This window comes from Epinephelus lanceolatus, chromosome 5, assembly GCF_041903045.1.
Source record: "Epinephelus lanceolatus isolate andai-2023 chromosome 5, ASM4190304v1, whole genome shotgun sequence".
Classification (NCBI taxonomy): Eukaryota; Metazoa; Chordata; class Actinopteri; order Perciformes; family Serranidae; genus Epinephelus; species Epinephelus lanceolatus.
This window is the reverse complement of record NC_135738.1, coordinates 35783197-35806833: the sequence shown is the minus strand read 5'-3', so window position 1 is coordinate 35806833 and position 23637 is coordinate 35783197. Positions and strand designations below refer to the sequence as shown.

Here is a 23637-nt window from a genome sequence, read left to right as displayed (position 1 = left end):
TTTCTGAGACCAAGTTAAAATCGTATTTTCTTAAACCAAGTGAAGAAATCTGCCAGTGAGTTGTGGTAACATATTCTTAATCAAAGGAAATAACTTGTGATGATGGATGTTTTTTCATGTTGATGCCTCTTGTCAGAGTCAAGGTTTGTGGCTCTATAAAGGTGGTTTAACTCTCAGAGGCCAAAGGAATGAATGAACGAGTTCCTTTCAAACAGACTGGTTTTGGTCCATTAACACATGACATACATATAATCCAGACACGACACGCCGCTGGTTAATCCCCCTCCCGTCGCCAGCTGACTGATAGACATAATATCCCATATGTCCAAATGATTAGTTGAAGCTCGCCACGGCCGCCCCTTGTGTCTTATTGGGTTAGCCTGCTGGTCAGTGGAAGGACACGCAGGACGAGCCCTTTGTGTGAGTAATTGGAGGAATAAAAACAGTGCATACCAGACACAGAGGCTATTGATGAAACGGGGACAGCCCTGACAAGGAACAGTTCTTTTTCTTTTGTTCCGAGGCCAGAACTAGCCGACCGTCCGTTCACTGTGTCGATGGCTGTCCTCGTGAGGCGAGATCTGCCACGGAGCATGAGTCTGCACAGCCTGAAACAGGCCACATCAGTTTGTCAGCTCTGTCTCAGTATGAACCCCACTGCCTCTGATATCCATGTGCAGATGTGTCTCTGGTATCCAGCTGTACAGAGAGTTTTAAATGACCCTCTGGAATGTGACAGGAACTGGATTTTCAATTACATGTGTTTTCATTAGTTTGGCTGATACGGTAACTATTAGCTTTTCAAATGTTAGTACTAAATACATAATACAAAAACAGCTACATGTAAGACAAGTTGTTACTGCTCCTGATGGTAGCCATTTTAATGTTGTCCGAGGATGGAAACAAAAATTCCCCCATTTTTTTCTCAAATCAACTTCATGTGAGATTTAAATGATTTCAAACCCACGGAGAATCGTATCACCAACTCTGAAGTTCCTCATCTCTACTTAGCATTTTAGTATCTCCAGCTCATTGTTGTGGTTTTATGGCCCACAACTTTTCTGTTTTCTCATAAGCTTTGTTTCCATGTGCGGCAGGAAGCTGCTTCAGTGAGAAAACTTTGATAGGTACTGTACACTATTTTCCCAGCATCAAACATTGACAGTGTAAGCAACTAACAACTAGCAGGCGAGAAAAGTTAAAAAGATGAAAGCTAAAAGGAAAGTGAATGTAAGATGTATGTTTGTTTTTGGGAGACACACAACTCCAAATGTACTGTAAAACTTCAATTAGTAGCCTGGGCTATTGTTTGCTTAAATCACTGGACTCAACAGGCTTATATTTGGGACAGGCATCTATATGGGACAGGCTTTTAATTCCTTTCACACATTCATTTGATTTATCTCCAACAGACAGCACATCAGAGAGAGACAATACTCTCGATTTGGATGAATTTTTATGAAAAACCCTTTTGATTCTTTTGATAAATGGACCCTTACGGACTTAAGGAATATGAATAACTTAGCAGGTAATTGAGGAATGGATACATATTCTGACTTAATGACCGCTTCAGAGGTAGGAAGTCCCCACCTTTTTCCCGTCTCTCTTGTTAACCGTAACAGTAAGTCTGAATGAATGAATTTTTGGTCCGCATAGCTTCAGTAAAGTGAACTGATCGATTGAATTATGGGGAATCTAACTAAGCTAACAATATGTAGCATCTTCATATTCATAAAAGTTCAAGCATTTATATTTGTTTGTGTGATCTAAACAGCTAACTAGTATTAGCTCAAGTGGATAGCCAACAACCTGGTTTTATACATCCAAAGAACTTCTATAAAAATGAATTACATGGTGACTAGACCAGGCGTCTAATTGAGACAGGCCTTTATTTGTCAAAATGTGTAGCCACATCGGGCATGTAAAAGGGAGTGGGCTTTTAATTGAAGTTTTACAGTATGCTAATGTTCCTCTGACTCTGCTTTATGTGTATTATTTGCTAACATTTTAGCAGTAACAACTTTAAATGGTGATAATATGTCAAATAAGTGCGTCGTCTTCAGCTTGGGTTGGAGTCATCGAACAAAGTAGACCCCCCCCCCGAAAAAGAAAAAAAAACTTTGGTCAGTATTTATTTGTTACTGTGGCGTCATGCTCTGTGATGTGTTTTTCTGGCCGCCCTGTCGTTATCAAGGCCCCACTGAGGTCCAGTGTGAGCAAACTTGAAAGTGGCTCAGTGGAAGCATTCATTAGCCACTATGGAGAAACTATGCGGTCTCCCTCAGAGCACATTTCATTTGGGGTGTTGCCCATTTACAGTATTGAGCCTAAAAGCACCAACCATTTGAAATAATGAGTTGTAGCATAACAACATTTAATGTATTATTTTTATGTGGCTTAGATTTTTCATATAGTGTTTGGCCACTCAACAAACAAGACAAGAAACCTTTCACTACATCAGTAAGTGATACAGTATGAGTCATTGTAATAGTTGTATCTGACAGAGATAATAGTGACAATCTCTTCTGTTGTGAAAATATATCATTTTACTGTATTTTGTTTTTAGAATATAATAAAAATGTTTTAAATGTATTTGCACTAGTTTGTACTACATGAATAATCAATAAAATAAGCCTAATCAGCAGATTAATCGTAGTCAAAATAACTGTTGCAGCCCTTATTTTCACTCATGAATCGTGAAACGAAAAGAAATAACGTAATTGATTAGACCTGCACTGTCCTGTCAATTTTTAACGTTCCTTCTGTTTCTCACTCACATGACTCCCTTTGGTACAGCCTCTAGACTATTATTTTCCCGTTGACTTTGTGTATGAGGTCTGTTAATATTTGTCCCTGCATCCTGTCACGTAGGAAAGTGAGTCTTTTTATTTGTATTACAGACTCACGTCCCTCCTTGTTTGTAAAACTAGACCACATCAGAGGGCATCCAGCATTTCCTCCCTGTCAGGACCTAAAACCAGCATCAATCTGCGCTCTCACTGCCTGCACGATGGGCAGACATTTGTAATCTTTAACAGTCACTACAGTTGAGAATGATGGATGTGATTATTTTTGTCCATAATCTGCTTTATCCTTTGTAGAAAGTTGGCACATATATCCAGATACACTTCCAGGCCATTCACTGAATACACTGGCCTTTGGAAAACTCATTTATGTAATCTCATAATGTTATAGTGTGGTGTTGCAGATAAACACACTTGTGTGTTTACACTTCAACAGCGTGATTTCCCAAAGGTTTTTTCTCTGATCCACGTTAGAGGACAACAAAGAGGAGGGGGCAGGTGTGACTCTGTGTTCGAGGGATCAAGGGAATACTTTCTCTTGTTATGATGATCTGTGTGTGTGAGAGAGATCGTTTCTCCGTAATGTGTGTGGTTATACTGCCATGCAGTCTAGTGTATGTAGGGATTTTTATTGGCAAGCCATTTAGTCATTTATGTCATAAAATAGTCACCAGTGACTAATTTTGAATGATCCAGATTAAGGTTGTAATATCTACTGTAATATAGCAGATTTCTGGCCTTTCTGTGTTGATCTTACAGTCCAGATACAGACAAGAAATAGGGAGAGAGAGAGAGCAGCATGACATGCCTGAACCAAACTGGGTATGTTGCAATTATATGGTACATCTAAACCACTGTGGGTCACGAGGATGTCCCTGATATTGTGAATTTTATGGAAAATAAATTGAAAAAACATTTATAGGGAAAATAACCTAATGGAATGTCTGTTTTTGGCTAATCCAGTGTATTAAATACCCGACAAATCAGGTGACTTCATCATGTTGATGTAAAAATCCTGTAAATCCATATTACCATAAAGCAGTCTTGCTCACTGACATGCAACATGAACTGCGACAGCTGAAAGCAACCACAGATATTAAAGACTAAGCTACTATGGAAGCCCATTTCTGCTAGTGTGATGGAAAAAAGATCCTGCAAATCATTATAATGAGAAATATCTCAAAATAATGACGTATTATGTCAAAATAACGAGTTAGTATCTCTAAGAATGACTTAGGCTAATTACGTAAAAATAATGAGAAACCTAAAAATATTGCCTAAATATCTCAAAATAATGAGAAATGATTGTCATCATTTTGAGATAACTAAGTCATCATTTTGAGATAGTAAGTCATTGTTTGAGAAAAGTAAGTCATTATTGTGGGGTAGTTAAGTCATTGTTATGAGATACTAAGTCATTATTTTGGGATACATAATACGTTATTTTGAGATAATAAGTAACTTGAGATAGGTATGTCATTATTATGAGATGGGTAAGTCACAGTTTTGAGATACTAAGTCATTATTTTGAAGTACTACGTCAATATATTGAGAAAGTGAGTCATTATTTTGAAATAGTAAGTCACTATTTTGAGATACTAAGTCATTATTTTGAAGTACTACATCATTATTTTGAAGTATTATGTCTTTTTTTTGAGCTATTAAGTCATTATTTGGGGATACTAAGTCCTTATTTTGAAATATTACATCATTATTTTCAGATACTACGTCTTTTTTAGATACTAAGTCATTATTTGGAGATACTAAGTCATTATTTTGAAGTACTACGTCATTATTTGGAGATACTAAGTCATTATTTTGAAGTACTACGTCAATATATTGAGAAAGTGAGTCATTATTTTGAAATAGTAAGTCACTATTTTGAGATACTAAGTCATTATTTTGAAGTACTACATCATTATTTTGAAGTATTATGTCTTTTTTTTTTGAGCTATTAAGTCATTATTTGGGGATACTAAGTCCTTATTTTGAAATATTACATCATTATTTTCAGATACTACGTCTTTTTTAGATACTACGTCATTATTTGGAGATACTAAGTCATTATTTTGAAGTACTACGTCATTATTTGGAGATACTAAGTCATTATTTTGAAGTACTACATCATTATTTTGAGATAGAGTCATTATTTTGAGATAGTAAGTCATTTTGAGATACTATGTCACTTAACTAATTAACTATTAACTACTAAATTAAATGTGTATTTTACTCATTTAACACTGATGCATTAAGTATTTTTTGCAAAAGTTGATAAATGAAAAAAAAAAAAGGGTTAAAAGTCCTGTACACCTGTGGTTCTGTCCTTGATTGACATCTATGTAGCTCCGGTGCACCAGTTAGGTTAAACAAATAATACTTTGATCAGTCTTGTATGTCCTCTGAGTCAATGACCTCATGTAATTTCCAACATGGCTCCACCCAATGTCAACCTGAGCAGTGGTCTAATAAGCCAGAGTAATTGAAAGCACTTATGGGCCTTTAGAACATGTTTATGTTGCCAGACTTAAGAAACCTTTTTCCTTCTCTGCACAGCTGGCCAATCACTGTGTGAAGTGGGTGTGAATGTCAGATTGTTGGACATAGACCTCACAATCTTACATCAGAGGTTTTTTGGGAGGGGGTTTCCGTAGCAATCTGACCACCTGACAAAGCCAGATCACTGACCCCTTCAGGGTCCTGGTATTGTTCATGTTGTCTCACTGTCACACTGTCATGGTCGACTGACACCTGAATAGAACATTGCCATCATTAGTAACACCTGAGCTTTGCGACTGTGATGAGTCAAAAAGTGTTGACCAACCAACAGTTCAAAACACAAATATATTCAGTTTACTATCATAGAAGTAGTCTTCCAAACAATATGTTCATATTTGAGAAGCTGGAATCAGAGCATATTTGTTTTTACTTACAGAAAGGAATATTCAATTATAAGAGTAGTTGCAGATTCATTCCGTGTTGATCAACTAATCAATTGCCTGTCTCAAAATTATGTCAGTAAAATCAGAATCGGTTGTTCAGTAGGAATATTAGACTGCTCCTTTTTTTTCCATATAGAGAATAAGAGTTCGAATGGGGTTCGTTGGGACCTGAAGGGTGATAGCGAGGCTTATGTAATATAGTGAACAAGCCAAGTTAGCCCTTCGAACTAACTACGATAACGACGGATCGGAAATGTGCAACAGCATTTTTTGCTGGCACTAGATATCAAAAGCCAGACACTGTGGCGTATTAAGTTGCTGTGAGCTGTAAATTCACCACCTCTAAGCAGAGGGCAGAAGATAACGTCATCTCGGAGCCTGACTGGGCAAAGCTTCTCTTTCTCCGGGTAGTTGGCTCCATTGCACTGCCTTTGCCTGAGAGCAGCATGAAAGAGAGGGTACACACTCTGCAGCTAACTCTAGGGACCACAACATCCCAAGAAGTAGGCTAAACTGCACACTGATTGCCCCCCCCCCCCTCAAAACTGCTCAACTTGAAAAATCTTAGTCAATTGATAACTTGAATCTTCAGCTTTCGTGGGACAGCCCTAGAATTGACTAATTGTTTTTGCTTTATCACTAACTGTAAAGTGAAATTGTTTAATCAAGAGAACTGAACATTAAAATATGAATTATAACACAAGTAATATTATAATATCAGCTAGTAAATGTAAAAACTGTTCTGTATCACAAAATGACCTGCAATTGTTCATAATGCTATTGTGAATATATCTGCACATGTGTATACTAGTGGAAGGACCCCATGAGGACATCTGTCCCACACACACACGCACACATATTTTGACACATTGTTCTCATTAGGTTTCTGGCAGAAATGGACTTCAAGGGAGGCGGGGGGGCAGAAGAGAGGGTGAAAGAAATAAGGAGCAGACAAGATCAAGAAGGAAAAGACAGAGGAAGGACTTTATGAGAGGCAAGGGAACAGATAAAAGAGAGGGACGAAGAACAGGAGGGAGTGGGAGACAGCGAGAGTGAAGTGAGAGATGGAGGACTGCTAAAAGAGGAGGAGGGATGGAGGAGAAGAAAGGAGGGAAGAGAGTAAGAGAGGAATGAGAGAGAAGCGAGTGAGGAGAGAGTAGCAGGCCAAACCACAGGGGAATTTCTGGGCAGTTTTTGGGGAAAATACAGAGGCTGGGGTCTGACTGCCTCACTTGCTGCTCTGTAAGCTATTATTTCGTTATTTCGGCCATACCATAAGATGATTACTTCTGTGTGTGTGTGTGTGTGTGTGTGTGTGGTGAGAAAGAAGAGTAGAAGGCGGTTTGAAGGCGGGTAGTTTTACGGATAGCTTTTCGCCACAACTAACGCCACAACCAAATATGTGTCGAGTCAAACTCTTCTGACTTTCCCTCTCCCCCTCTTGTGCATGTTGTCCTTTATTCTTCTGCCCATCCTCTTCCCTGTTTCCCTCTGTCCCTCTGTTGCTGCAGGCAGAGAGGTATGAAGAGAGGCAGATGAGCCGGCCTCATGGGATATTGGTTGGCATCTCTGGGGAATCTCTCATGCACACATTAATGTAAATGCATACACAGGCAAAAATGTGTGAGAGCACACACGCGTGCACACGCACGCACGCACGCACGCATGCACGCACACACACACACACAATGATCTAGTCCTCTGTGTACAGGCCTAATTAGAAGCAGAAGTGGAGCTGAGTGAAAGGCCTGACAGAACTAATGAGTTCATTTAACGGCACCAAAGGAGACAGAGATAGACAAACAGACATGCAACGCAAGAAGAAAGCCCTGAATCTGTCTGTAATGATGGAAAGAGAAAAAAAGCATTTTATCTGAGACAGACTGGAAAGAGGAAGAGTTATTAGTTCTGGCAGGAAAAAGTGGGAAATATGTAACTTGGAAAAGCCCCAGTGCCACTGCAAACATCCTATGATGATCTTCTGGTATTTCATGTATTTCCCCGATTGTTCTCGATGACTGGGAGATATGGCCAAAAAATAAAGTTTTGTTTCACTTTGTTTTTTCAAGCTTGGGGTCAATTCACACTTTCTGTTTTCCTTTAAATGCAGAATTGAAGCATTGTTTTATTTTAAGTGCATGACAGTTAAGCAACAATAATAAAATACTTGCACAACCTGCAAGACTATCATCATTATGCAGTTAAAGAATAAAACTGATTATCCTGCACAGCTATAGATTGTCAGTATCACATGTTTCAACTACAACACAATCATCAGTTTCAGCAGACGGCAGAAAAGTCTGCTCACTAATTAATTGCTCTGTTTGTGCTAGTTGATATCTGCCGACAGCAGGTAGGCGCTCTATAGTGTTACAGGAGTCCTAAAACCTGGAAATGAGTTAGCATTTTGGCACTCCCAGTTCCCTCTTCTCAAAGTCGATGGGTTTTTTGAATGGGTTTTGGTTAGATGCCTGAAATAAGGTCTGTAGTTAACACAAGCTTAAGAGACTTTCAGGTTTTGTTCAACAACGTAAAGTGTGAAGCCTTTACGTGTCTTAAAAAAGACTGTTGCTAACAAGTGGCTGAATGAGACTACATAATGGCAACATTGAAGTCATGTGACTGGAGTGTAGTTTGTTTATAGTCTAACATTAGCTTTTTACTTCAGGCGATTGTATTTATGCTTCGTAAATCACCAATGAGAAGATTATCTTGCTGAACAAAACATTTAAGTGTTATAAACCTTTGTTTGCCACAAGCTTATTCTCTGCAATAGTTCAAAATCCAGTGGAAAAATCCCATTGCCTTTTTGTCAAGAGAACCAGGGTGAGTTTAACCCTCAGGTTTGCCTACAAATGAACATCATCCCTGCGTGTCTCTATATTTGCAAAACTAATGATATTCCCATCAGCCTTGGCTGTACTTTGTGTGAAATGCTAATTTGCAAATATTAGCATGCCAGCACACTAAATAAGATGGTAAATGTAATACCCTCTAGACCTCAGCATGTTAGCATTGTCAATGTGAGCATGTTAGTTTGCTGACATTAGCATTTAGTTCAAAGAAGCACTGTTTATGAGTACAGCTTCAAAGAGCTGCTAGCCTGGCTATAGGCTTATGGTCTTGTAAGGAAATCTTTGGAAAATAAATTGTGAAGTATTGGCCAGAAAATGTGCATTTGGATATTTTCTTTGAATCCTTCAGTCTAAAATATTTGGTTATAGTACCAAAACTCAGGTATTGTAGTAGCACCAGTATCACAAAATTCTAAATGATATCCAGCCTTATTGTTGTGTATCATCTCTCAGATATAAATTATTTCATGTGTAAATGCCAACAGACTTCATAAAGTATGATGCATGGGTCACCATGTTTCAGCCATATTGCTGACAGTAGCCTTTTTACACACAAATTGCGCTTGAAGGCTGCTACAAAGTCCCTTCTTTATCCAGCCTTTGCATTTTTACACAGAACCAAACAATGGCAGCATCGTGCCACTCTGATGTGTGATTTTCGCAGAAGCAAAAGAGGCATGACGAAAATCATCGTCATGTAACAAGTAGCGTCAGCCTCTAGTATGACATATAACATGGATATAAATTATTATTAGTTATTATTTATATCAATAAATATTTACTGTCCCTGTTTTATGGCGGTTTATCCTGTCCTGTGCTCGCATGGTTAAGGAACTCTCAGACCTCATTGTTTTCCCAATTTGTAGGCCGCTGCTCTTCCTCTTTGACTTAGCTGCTAACTGCTATCAGCTGCTTTTTTAATCTCCCAGTGGTGGGTTGCACACCGAACATGCATCAAAACATCACATCCATCTCATCCATGACCGTGTCCTGCAGGCTGTTTTTTTAATACAGAAATTGTTTCGGCGCTAATACTACTACTACTACCTCTCCTACCACTCCGCGATTGTACTTTTTATACAGAACAGCGAGGTGGCAAAACAGTGTGAAATTCCCACCTTGAAGAAGCAGTGTAAAAGGGGCTTATAGTAACAACAAGGTTACAGTGTTTCAGGTAAAAAACGGCACAGTGAATAAACCTGTAGTGCTTATGGCATCAGTTAAAAAGAGGCTACATCCCATGACGATGGATTTGATTTCTGTGGCTACATCAAAGACTGCAACTGCTCCCAGGCCTTTCATTTAGACTGAACAAAAAAAAGACAAAAAAAAAAATAATGAGTGGGAGCAGATGTATAGTGGTCTGCACTGCCAACAAATTACACAACAGAGAGCATTCATAAGCTTCACAGCAGCAAAAGGTTTTCTCAACCAAGATTCTAGAAGTGTTGTTTGTGAAGTTATCTGACAATGAAATCTGAATCTAATTACTGAATCTAATTATGCACATTAAAATCACAGAATCAGAGAAATGGAGAATAGGATTTGTTATAATCTTTAACAGAATTTCAGGTAACTCCACTCCATTGTCAGATCTCTGTTAACTGTCTCAAGTGTAGTGCTACCACTATGACAGCTTTTTATTGTTAATAAATGATTCCTCTGAAAACAATGCATCAGGTTGAAATCTAGCCAACCTTTATCAGCAGGTTCGTCTGCTTTCAGGTGACCTATCCTCAGCCCAAAATCATTCCAAAGTAGTGTCAGACAATATACAATGATGCAATATGCAATCCTGATTTGGCATTGTTTGCTTGTAGAAAAGAGTTTTGTTTTTTACAGGCTTTACACACGATAAATGACATTGGATAGGATAGGATTTATAATCTGATTCCATCAGTTAACACGGTCATTGCATAATCAGTCCCACTCCTTTCCCATTCCTGGCAAATTTTTGTGCAAGTTTGTCAAAGGAATATGATTAGCATCATCGTAAATATGTTGTCACAATTGTTACAATCAGCTTCTCTAACTTTTCTTGATTGGGGGGATATAATCTGCTGGAGGTCAGAGGTTGCCAACCAACAGATTCTTCAAATCTAGTGTCAAGATAAATCTGAACTTTGTCAGGGTTTACTCACAATGATGACAACCTGCTGATGAATTAGTGCTTTCATGTTCCCCTTTACAGAGAACAACCATGATTGTGAAACTCTGTGTGAGTGCTGGGAAATGAATTGTTCCCATATCCTCTTTTCCTGTCTGGCTGATTAAAGGCTTGATTTGTTAAACATTAACACCTGCACGCACAGCTTGAAGTCCTACTGTATGTTTCTCAAATCAGTCTCTGTGAAATTAAAGTAGCAAATATAAATTAGGATTAGCATTAAATAGAAAGCTGCAGAGAGTGTAGTTGATACAGCATGTATGTTTTGGGTATAACTCACATTTGATGTGTGAGAGTTTTTGGTTATTATATACAAAAATGGTGTGTGGCTTTTGTCTCTTGCACAGATTTTAGGGTAACGTGATTGAGCTAATTTACCAGTCACAAATATAAGAAATGTGAAGGCAAGAACTAACTTATTTAAAAGTTTTGTTTTGAGCCTACTTTCTTTCACTTTTATGTAGAGACTTGTAGAGCCCCCCATTTGATTTCATAAATAATCCTACCCACCATTGCTATCATTGCTCTTATTAGGCTATGTGGAGAGTTACTTGTAATGCATTGGGGTCCCCCAGGGCTCCACTTTGGGTCCTTCATTTTTATTCCCGGTACACTAGATTCTTGCTGTATCATTACTTACTACAATTTTTTCCCCTGCCATGTCTTTGACACTGAACTTAACGTCTTTCTCAGCTTTTACGCTCAGGTTCAGGCATGCCTGCGGATTTACATGTCATCTCTACTTAGATTTGTGCTTACTGTGCCAAACTCGGTCTCAACAAGAGACGTAGTTTCCATGGAAAATTTCATCCTCTAAATCAGTCAGTAATGAAATACTACACAGGCCATCCAAAAATGTCAGCATATTACTAGACACCACTCTGTAAAGCCAATATTTCCCTTAGAGCAAGGCTATTCAATTACAAATTAATTGGGCCAGATTTTAAATTGAGGGAATATATATCAATGGGCCAGACATTTTCAGCAGCAGCCTATTTAAAACTTTTTAAAGCTTTGGTTAATGACAAATTTTAAGCAAATGCAAATGAATGTAGCAAAAATCAGCAGTGTTTATTGTTTCACTTTTGGAAAAAGGCTAACATATATAGTTATATATTGTTAAAAATTATTTGACCCCCTTATGCAATGTGCCAACTTCAGATTTTGGGCAGTAGTCTTAAGTTCCAACTTCAGCATTTGCTGTGATTGATTATTTCTTAATTCCCTGTAATGTTCATCCCAGTTTTTTCATATATTGTGGTCATAGTCATGGAGGCAGTGATAGTATTATCAATAGCTTTGTTATTAGCAGTATTATAACTACATTTGGTAATAACTATAGAACTGCTAACAGATGACTTGAAAGCTGATAACCACTGTACAGTGATGCTCAGTGAGCTGTTCGTTTAGTATTTGGAGATATAAACAAGAACGACCACAGAGAGCCCTGGGTCTGTGGACGGAAAATATCTTGGCCGAACATCTCTGCAGCAAATCTGATTATTAGACTGAAAGTAGGGCTTTGCAGCAGAGACATCCTCTTCCATATGACCCTCAGACATAAACATGGGCATTCAGGAATGCTCTCACAGTCACTTACTTACTCTAAACCACTTACGTTTGCAGAAATGGTCCCAGACCTTGTTGGTATGGGCGGTGTGGTTATGAGGGCCGGTGAAATGCGGCTTCAATTTCTTGGCTTGTTGCCTCAGCATTACTACCAGCCCCGCCCTTCACTCTGACTCATACATAGCGTAATGTATACACAAGCATGGAGGGACTCAAGCATTGAGCAGATTTCTCTGTTTCTTAGGCTCAGTCATAAACTCTATGGATCTCTTGTTGACTTAAGAATCATAAACAAGCACATCACTTTAGACTTTATCTCATCTTTCTGTAGCTCTCATGCATGCATACTCACACACACCTTCCCAAACCTAATGTATCAGTATGCATTCAAGAATGACCTCATCTCTTGAGTCTTGTCTCAGGTTTCATACAGAGCTGAACAACCTGATGGTCCAACACACACTCAGTTTCTGTCTTTCTCATTTCTCCTATTCACATTACACTATTATGTGCACACATGTAGACTATGGGCATGCACTGGAGGAAACACTTAGGAGATAAAATGTGCAAAGGAGGAGAAGAGAGAGCAAGAGTAAGTGAGGGCACGTGTTTGTATCGGTGGGGGTGGAAGGAGTACGAGGCTATGAGACCAAATTTGGAAAGTGAATCCATCACCTCAGAGCAAAAGCCATTGCTTTACAAACAGCCGACCTGCCAAGCTCACAGCTGTGTGGCCAAGTCGACTTTTATTTTTCTTAGATAAATTCACACAAGGGACCAATATGTCCTTTTAAGACATGCTGGAAGATAGCAGGCACTGTTTACATTCCAAATTCTTGGCTGAAATATGATCAGTGCCCTTTCCATTTGAATAACTCACCGTATGAATAATTAGGTATGATTAAACTTTAGGTTGGACAAACACAGGACACAATCTATTTTCCATCCCACATGAATTTACAAGCTGATTGTTGACAGAATAAAACCTCAGCTTTCTCCAACTATGTTTAAACAGTCTTATCCTAACGGGGCCCCAAAGTGTTTTTGGACGCAGATTAAATGCTAACGTCTTTCAGAAAACTTACAGAGTGTTTCCTTATGTCCTGGTTTATGGCTGGCCACACCATATATCCTGAGTGACGTGGTGTTATTGGGTGGAATCCCACAGATGGTCAAACTATCAACACACTATTTCCTCAAGATCTGTATATATTCAACAGCTGCCCCTGCCAAACTAAAGCAAATTGACGTGTTGATTTTTTATGATAAGAGGCAGAGTGAAAGATTTTCCTTAACCATTTGCTTTATGAAATGGTCGATAAGAATTGGAAAGAGTCTTTGGTGACATTTACAGATTGATTGTTTTGTTCAAGCAACAGTCCAAAACACAAATATATTTAAATTGTAATAATATAAAACAGGGCATCAGATCAGATCTCCACATTTCATCATCAGGAACTAGAGAATGTTTGGAATTTTTCCCTAATAATTTAATCGATTAACAGACTTATTGTTATTTAACTTTCTTCCCAGTGGTTAATTATTTTATGGCTACTGGTATTAGCAACACTGATTCCTTTAGAAATATTATACATTACAAGTATGGTTCAGCATATTCAACGTATTTTAAAGCTGCAGTAATAAATGTTTTTGTGTTAACAAAGGAGTCACTTAAGGTGTAGAACATAGACTGTAAAAATGGACATTGCTACTGTGATGTCACCCATTTGTTTGTGGAATCCCCTTTTGAAGCCTTGAGTTCTGCATTTTGGTGTTGCCATCTTGGTTTTTTGGAGTCAGATATGACCATATTTGGGCGAGAGGCTGGTGCTGTGGAGTAGCAGGGGTGGATCTGACTGAGAAGCTGAGGACACTATTGGCAGACAGCCTGTTAATCAAAGTGGCCTGACCTTAATCATGTGTAACTTAAAACCTCAATAAAATGTAAATGGGTGAGTTGTATAAAAATTCACCTCCTGTACAGTTGTCATGAAGGGAAAATTAGCTCTAGAGACCAAAAACTTTTTTTTTTCTTTTTTTTTTTGTACCAGGCAGTAAACATGTTTATTTCTGCTGTAAACTTGGGCATTTTAACATGGGGATTGACTGGGTTCTGGAAACAGCCTCAAGTGGCCATTTAAAGAACTGCAGTTTTTGGCACCTCTATGTTGGTTTCACTTTTTAGCCCTTCAGGTTGCTGCCCCGGAGGTCTAGACAAATGATCGAGTAACCTTATTGAATGATACATTTCTAAGTGCGAACCTCTCTCACTTATATGGTATTCATTCATTGGTGTCTTTAATCCCAATATTTAGGTTCACGGGTATCAACAGAAAAGATGAAAAAGATAAACAGACGTACTGCTAGGCTTGAGCAAGATAAAGCCACTGTGCGTGACCTGCTCAGCACAGTACAGCAGATGGATAAAGCTAGCAGCCAGCTGTAGTGGAGCATTTAAGAGGTAAAGAGACAGATTTTTTTTCTCACAAGTGGGTGAAGACCAAAACAGAGCAAAAAAAAATGCTGTGTATGCATAAACAGCTTTGTGCTTACACATTAGTCATATAGACCATGTCAAACTTGACAACATTAAAATTCTAAATGGGTTCAAGTGTATTTTCTTTTAGAGTATTTGTTAATGCAGTAGCTGGCAAGGAAACTAGATTTATAGGTTCCTTGGTAGCTGACAGGAAGTAAACAGGTACCAAAACTGTTGTCCTAGCAACTGAATAGCAATGAAACGGTCTATTCACTTTATATGGTGATAATTTGTTAAAAGTATACTACGCAGGATCAGGCTCATACTAAAGTAGTACCTCTTAATCATCACTGATGACCCACTACAAGTGTGTGGTGGTGTATTTATCTGCACAGACTGTTCCCTCTGCTTGTATTTTCTTCTTACTTTACTCTGTTTGTGGGCGTAGAGTGCAAATGAGGTCTATAAAGAAGTAGCAATCATGTAGTAGCAGCAGGCATCCAAGAGAAAGCTACAAAACTGCACACACAGTGTATATTCAACTTGTTCCAATCAACCCAAGCTGCAAAATAAAATTACTGCTGCTTTTAAATTAAACATCAAATATGCAGTATGTGCAAATACAAAATATTTAAGGATTTAAATACCTCTGAGATTCTATTTTGTGAAAGGTAAAAAGCCTCTGAAATAGTGGACACTGTCATGATATAAGCATATCAGCCAACCTGAGTGCCACTAAATCATGTCACCTTTTATTAGTTTTATATTGGATGCCCACAGGTTGACATATGTCTCTTCTGTGTTCCACCACAGTGAAGTACATCCGCGAGGTTTCTCCGCTCTTCAAGAAGCCGTCCCTAGTGGCCGACCTACCGTGGGACGGCGTCCGCCCACAGTCACCCAGCTACAGTGGCAGCGAGGACTCCGGGTCGCCCAAACACAGCAGCTCCTCATCCTCCAAAGACAGAAAAGTGATAAGCCTGAAGATGTGCTACATCAGCAGGAACCTCACCATGCCAGATCTGGAGAACAGGTATGTTGTGAAACTCCTCAAAGTTTGTGTGTATATCACAGAGAAATATCTGAGTATGTAGGAGTATAGGCGTAGTTGGGTGTGTGTGTGTTTTACCACTGGGTGTGTTTTTTTTTCCTGTGCTCAACTTCTGTTCATTAGATTGGAATGTTTGTTGTGTAAGAGATAATGATCCTGACTAAATGCTCTTTATGTTTGGAGTTATTAAATAGATGGTCATCAAATCAAGGATCAAGGATGCAAAATAGCGAGCAAGATACACAAGTGAAAATTAGATCATGTAGACACATCTGCAGCTTGACTATTTGACTTTGGGTTCTTTGTTTCTGTATACATCCATGGTTACAGTTCAAACAGGGAATGCCAGTAGCTAATGCAGCATGATTTTTCATGGCACAGATTTGCCAAAATATAAACAGACACAACAGACACAATATTAAACTATTATTGCTTTTATTTGACAGAAAAATAGTTCAGCCATTACTCAATATGGCTCGCAGGCCAGATCTGGCCCATGATAAGGTGCCAAGTTGTTGGCAAGCATTTTCGAATTCACAAGGAAAATAAATTGATTTAAATTGACCTGACCTGTGCGGGGCTGCTGCGACTGGCTCCTGGCCACCTGTCATTTTGCAAAGGCCCCTCCTCCCAGCAAGTCAAGTTCAATATCCCTGATGTACAATACCACTCAAAAGCCAAATAATGGCATTTCTGAGTAACTTGTAAAAATAATACCATCCCTATCCTTTTTAGGACCCATTAACCTGTCAGGTTTGTATATGCCATAATTTTCTTTTATTGGTCTAGGACAGGGGTAGGCAACCTGCAGCTCTGGAGCTGCAGGTTGCCTACCCCTGCGGTTCTTTGGCACCTCTCCAGTGACTCCCTGTGGCTTTGGCAATAAATTATTTGGAAATGAATAACCATTAATAACCTGTAGGCGGAAAGTGATTGAAGTGATTCTTACATTCTTCAACTGTAAAAATGCGTAGCCCGTACACCAATTTGAAAAAATGTTTTAACATTTTGTCAACCAAAATGTGCATCATATGTCTGCCCTGGCGCCTTTTTCTCTAAAATCATCACTAGCAATTGCTACAATAGTCTTGAGTCTTCCTAGCTAGGCTGGCTTTGGATTCCAAATACAAAAAGGGAAAGTCTCAGGGGAAAGTCGAGAATTCAATAGTGCATGCAAAGTTAAAGTATCAAATAATCAAATATAGCCCACTGCAGAGTAGCCACCTTGTGCTGAAACATATTAATGGATGCTAATTATCTATTAGCAATGTTGATAGGCCAAATTAGACTTAAAAAGCTGTGTTACCTTTATTATGAGGCTCAAATATGTTTTGCAGCTCCAGACAGATTTCTTTTTTTTTCTTTTTTGGCAGAAAATGTCTTTTTTGATTGTTAAGGTTGCAGATCCCTGGTCTAGAACATTGAGGAAGCTCCAAGGAGATTACATAGAATAATTATATATTTCATTGCAACTTTCAAGTATATCTCAAAGAATAAAATGTGTGTTCAACTAGAATATATCCTAAAAGAAATAAGACTCTCAAAGAAAACTGTTTTATCAGACAACTCCATAGCTTAGAATCCTGGTCTTAATGGTTCACGTTTGTGAATGTGGTTAGTTCTTTTCCATGAGAAGTTAACATTATTCCATGTAGTCCCTGTATGGGGCTGCTGATACAGTTCATATATTTCCTTTGTCCCATATAGACTTCTTGAGCTCCATTCCCCAGATGGCCAACACACGGTGGTGCTGCGCTGTAAGGACGGCCCCACTGCCAACTCCTGGTTCACTGCCGTCCACACCAACATTGCCGCACTGCTGCCTCACACCCTGGCTCACATCAACGCTTACCTAGGGGCCTCGTCTTCGTCCTCCACGCACCCCCATCTCAAACACATTGGCTGGTTGGCCGAACAGGTATATTCAGCTCTGTTTAATTCAACAGCTGCATGCTATCTTATACAGGTGATAATCCTTTGCAGTTGCTCAGGGCTTATTGCTAATCTTTAAACATGAGATGCTTTGCAGCATCACAGAGCAGGATAAAGACAAGAATAACACTAATGGAATAACACCAAACATAATGATAATATAGCAAATAACTACATACTGTAAATAGACCTAAACTATATAATCAAAGAACAAAGTCACAAAAGCAATGACACTAATTATTTTTGAAGATTCCAGTATGTCTATGTAAATTTAGTCTCGAGTTTCTTCTGGTTGTTTAATGCTAATTCCACAACTAACATTCTATGACGCAAAAATAAGGCATTTCTGTTGTCTGGTTAATGCGCTTTGCAAGCTGCCCCTGAGCCAAACATCAGTGGTTAGAAACACCACTGTTATGAGGGGACTGTTTGATTTGCAATTTAACAAGACCAAAATAGTGGTGAGTCTTCTTAAGTAATATAATCTAGCTCATTGTGTTATGATGGGGCTACAACTGACATGCTGAACCTAGTCATGCCCCCAGCTTGGTCAAGAAATACTGTAGCTCCACATTAAAGATGTTTCTAAAACCACACTGACGTTTCTATTTCTACACTTTCATAACAAAGATACAAAGTTTAAAATTAAAATTAATTAAATTGCAATTCAAAGAAATGTTTTGCTGAAGTCATGAATTATGATGCCACTAAATTGTAAAATTCAATACATGTCAAGGTAATATATATTCTGGGGCACTGGCCAAGATAATCACACTGTAAAGTATTTTTTATCAGCACGTTTTGATGGTATTGTGGGAACACAGTACATTATCAGGTCAGATAAACATATACTTGAAACACGAGTTGCTCTCAAAAGGAAATGGTATCAGTGCTTTTTCAGTGTAGCTTGTTACAGTAGCTGTTTCAGTGCTCCTAAATCACTGCACGCACATAGATCTCAAGCATATACACTGGCATTTCTGCTCCGCAGCAGCACACAGGAAGAGCATGTTTTCTTGAATTAGCTTTAGTCCTAAATTTAAACACATCCATTGAAAAGTGAACTAGGGCTGTTCTCAATTCACATCCAGGAAAATGCTCTTACTGTGAATAATATCTTTTCACCTTGATGAAGTGTTCATTCAAGGTCGTGTTGAATGTATGGATGCCTGGCTGCGTTTATCTTGACCCGGCTCAAACAGGAAACAGTCTAATGCAAGTTTCCGTTGCATTACACTGTTTCCTGTAGAGCCCACCTACTCGCCACAGTTGCACCCACAAACACACTGTCTGGTTTTATGTCATTGCTTTTCATTGTAATTCCACCAACACCCCAGTCACCCAGCCGTGACTCAGACAAATACACACCGCCCTATTTTTACCACAATGCTCTCAAAATTCAGGTCAGACTGTCAGGGTGAGCTACTTAACTCCTCTGCAGCTGTACATTGTCAAACTCAATTTTCCATGTACACTGTTAAACTGAAGTGCTACACTTGTGCCGTGTACAAGTTTGTACCACACTAAACTACATCACAATCACTTTTATCTGTAAGACCAAATTTCTATACTTGTACCTGTCCAACTACATCACAGTACCTGTATCTTGTCAAACTGCATCACTACACACACCCAAACAACTGTTTTCACACTCTTAAACTATATTACTACATCATTACAACTCTACAGTCAAAGTACATTTCTGTACCTGTACCCCAAACCCTGTAGTAGTTAGTATGCATCACTATACTTGTACCCCATCAAACTTCATCACTATTCCTGTACCCCATAGAAATTTTTATCCCATCAAACTACATCACGATACCTGTATCCCATAATAATTCACAATCACACCCCATCAAACTACATCACGATACCTGTACCCCATAGTAATTAACACCTCATCAAACTACATCAGTATACCTGTACCCCATAGTAATTAACACCTCATCAAACTACATCAGTATACCTGTACCCCATAGTAATTCATACCCCATTAAACTATGTCACGATACCTGTACCCCATAGTAATTCATACCCCAATAAAGTACATTACCTATACCTGTATGTAAGGGGTAATGTATAATGAGCCGGTGAATACTGGGAAAATAACTCCCGACCGGCTCATTATACATTATCCCGCTTATTAGACGGCTAATTATCAGTTAAATAAATAATGTTGTCTGTCTCTGCGAAATGCATTAAAACCGACCGGATTCGACAACTTTTGGTGAAAGTTTTGAACTTACCCAGGCTTAGTGGACTGAACCGAGGCATAAAACTCACGTAAAATGTCATTAAGCATGACTGCAAAGTGTGTATTCAAATCCGTGTTCTTTTGTTTTTGGCAGAGAAAGTCCGTCAGTAGCCTATAGTAGTAGTAGTAGTAGTAGTACAGTATAGTACAGTAGCCCATTTTGTTGTCTTTTTTGTATTTATCTCATCTTTCTCCTCCTCTATCACTTGAAGCTCTTCAGGTGTCAGTTCCTTGTGCTGTTTTTCGCTTGATTTTTTTCTTTCCTTCTCCATTTCTTTTTCTTCAGTGGTATCCCATTCCTCAAAATCCTTGTAGCTACTCTCCAAATAAGTTAAAAGAAATGTTAAAATCAGCCATTTCTGTTTGTTTTTTCCCTCGGAAGTTGTTTGACAGCTGCAGTGTTGCAGGGCAGCGTCCCTAGCAACGCTGGGCTACATAGCAACTGTGTAATTACATAGTAATATCAGGCCGCTGAATGCCGCGACTGACCAATCAGAATACAGCATTTAGTAGTAAGTCATACCCCATCAAACTACGTCATGATACCTGTACCACATAGTAATTCATACCCCATCAAACTACGTCACAATACCTATACCCCATAGTAATTCATACCCCATCAAACTACGTCACAATGCCTATACCACATAGTAATTCATACCCCATCAAACTACGTCACAATACCTATACCCCATAGTAATTCATACCCCATCAAACTACGTCAGTATACCTGTACCCCATAGTTATTCACACCCCATCAAACTACATCACTATACCTGTACCTCATAGTAAGTCATACCCCATCAAACTACGTCATGATACCTGTACCTCATAGTAATTCATACCCCATCAAACTACATCACTATACCTGTACCCCATAGTAAGTCATACCCCATCAAACTATGTCAATATACCTGTACCCCATAGTTATTCACACCCCATCAAACTACATCACTATACCTATACCCCATAGTAAGTCATACCCTATCAAACTACGTCATGATACCTGTACCCCATAGTAATTCATACCCCATCAAACTACATCGCTATATCTGTACCCATACCCCGTAATGGTTTGTACTATGTCACACTGCATCATGATGCCTGTAGTAACTACATCACTATACCTGTACCCCTTCAAACTACACTGCAATAACCATACCCCATACCCTGTAGTCATTTATACCCCATTAAACTACGTTCATCACCATACTTTTAACTCATTAAACTACACCACTATACCTGTACACTGCCAAACTACATCATTAAAATTGTCTCTATTCAGTAATGTGATATTTTACACATGAACTGAATAGTTAGATCTATATGCCATATGTAAGTTAATTATGGACTTATTTTAACATACACAGGCTTACCTATAATAAAAACACACCCTTTTCATGAGATCAGAGAATGACTCTATGATGCAAGGTGACTAATGGTAGGAGAAAGTGGATATATTGCTGCCTTTTGCAGTAAACTGATGGAATTACTGTAAATTACTGAAACAAAACATGAAGTAAAAATGTAATTTAGAGATTTACTTTGTTTTGATGTATCAGTTTAACTTATTAGTACTGATATCTCCCTCTGACTTTCTTCTGTAGGTCCAGCTGGAAGGTGGACGGCAGCAGTACAAGCCAGTGGTCATGGCACTGACCGAGAAGGACATCCTGCTATTTGAATCAGTGCCGTGGAGCAGAGAGTCCTGGTCCATGCCTCTGCTCACACACCCGCTGCTAGCCACAAGGTAAAGACATCGGACAGCAAGTGCACTCAGCTAAAGCCAGAACGTTCAATCCTACCTGACTGGTCTGCTTTAGGTCTATCAGGAAACATATACATATGTCATGCTATGGGTCAAATGAAAGTCACAAGTAGAAATTACTCCTTTACAGATTTAACTTTTGCTCAGAACAGTTCACTGTCATCATACCTGTGAAATTAGTTTATCATTTCTTTATGGTACAGATATTTATATTTATGTTAATATGCATTTGGGTGGGACATTTTTTTGTTGATTCTCTGCAAGATGTCAGTAAATATTCAAGAGCATATCAGCTGACTGTCAAAAGGGGAAAAAGGTTTCAAAAGGTTAAGCTGGGTTTCAGTTCAGTACTTTCCATTTACTGTCACTGTATGTTTAACAAAGTGTAATTTATGGTAAGTACCTGGAAGTTTACAGTTGGTCACATTAAAATGAAAGTGAAATAAAGTTTTGTTAGGTCAGTGGTGACCTGTTCAGTGTAGTTCAGTTTTGTTGCAGTGTAAATGTGAATTCTGGGGGGAAACAACTTTTACAGCTGGGAAACCCCACCCGTAAAACACAACTCAAATTTCAACACTCAGTTCATTTCACTTAGGAAATTACACCAGCCAGACCATTCGATGTTGTGGGTTAGCAACTTCAGAGACCAGGACTCCTTGCCAACTTTAATAAACAGCTTAAGAGGAGCTAAGCAATTTCAATTAGGAGCCTCACCAATGCAGATTATCTATGCGGGTGGTCTTTGAGAATGTTAAACGTGTCTGTATTTTCATTTGTCTCTCCCTCCAGACTGGTTCATTCTGGCAGCGCCCGGGGTTCTCCCGCCCAGGGTTCAGACCTGGTGTTCGCCACTCGGACGGGCACAGGGCGGGGCATCGAGTCCCACATCTTCCGAGTGGAGACCCACTGGGATCTGTCTTCATGGACGCGAGCCCTCGTGCAGGGGGCACATGCTGCCGCTGAGCTCATTAAAGAGGTCTCCATTGGTGAGTGTGGGTGTGTGTGCAATAGGTGATCAGTCTGTAAGAGTTTAAAGTTCAGTCAGTCCCTGTGGGCTTGTAGACATCCAAATAGTCTTAAGGCTGAAACAAGCTTCAAGGCAAACATATGCTAGGGTTATTCTGAAACATATGATGTTTCTGTTATACTTATATGTACAACTTATAGTGTTGTAAAACAGGCGTATGACGCTCTCCCCAACAACAGCTGTAACAACTAAGGACATTCTGTGGTGGAATGTAGCTGTATACATTTACATGTGATATTAACTCTACTGAGGTACAATTTGAGGGACTTATGCATAATGAGTACTTATACTTTTAATAGTTTTGGTACTTTTTAAAAAAAAAAAAAATAAAGTATTTGACTTAAAATCGAGTATTTGTGGCGTCACTACTTTTACCTAAAATGGCTATAATTGGTATTTATTTATATATTTTCTGTCCTGTTTTATGTAATATTTATACATAATGTAAATGATACTGCTCTTTGTGATGAACCCTCAAAGAATTATTAGAAACTCTACAGTTTACTTCATCTTACCAGAGGGTTTTAGCATCTGTCACCTCATTGTTTTGGTTTTGGTTTTATTCTGAAACTTCTTGGTTCACTCTGACCGCTCTCATCGGCAGTTTCAAGCAGCAGCAGGCAGCTGTTTCTAGCAAAAAAGCTGAGATAAACCCACTTAAAACTACCTGCCCAGCACCAAATAGCAGACAGACAAACTAGTTGGTGAACATATTTCGATCAGGAGTTGGTGGAGACCAAAAACAGAGCTAAAAGGGGAGTGAATATTAGACACAAACATGCCTCTAAG

The 23637-nt window shown here is 38.9% G+C and overlaps 1 protein-coding gene across 1 annotated transcript in view; it reads left to right on the top strand.

Annotated features, from left to right (window-relative positions):
• The window catches only part of sntb2 (syntrophin, beta 2), a 33162-nt gene that overhangs the window by 6000 nt on the left and 3525 nt on the right, over window positions 1-23637 (top strand). Inside the window, exons 2-5 of the mRNA XM_033635543.2 lie at window positions 15627-15846; window positions 17572-17782; window positions 21661-21803; window positions 22611-22807. Of these exons, the coding sequence (XP_033491434.1) occupies window positions 15627-15846; window positions 17572-17782; window positions 21661-21803; window positions 22611-22807 (771 nt within the window). The remainder of the gene's footprint in view (window positions 1-15626; window positions 15847-17571; window positions 17783-21660; window positions 21804-22610; window positions 22808-23637) is intronic.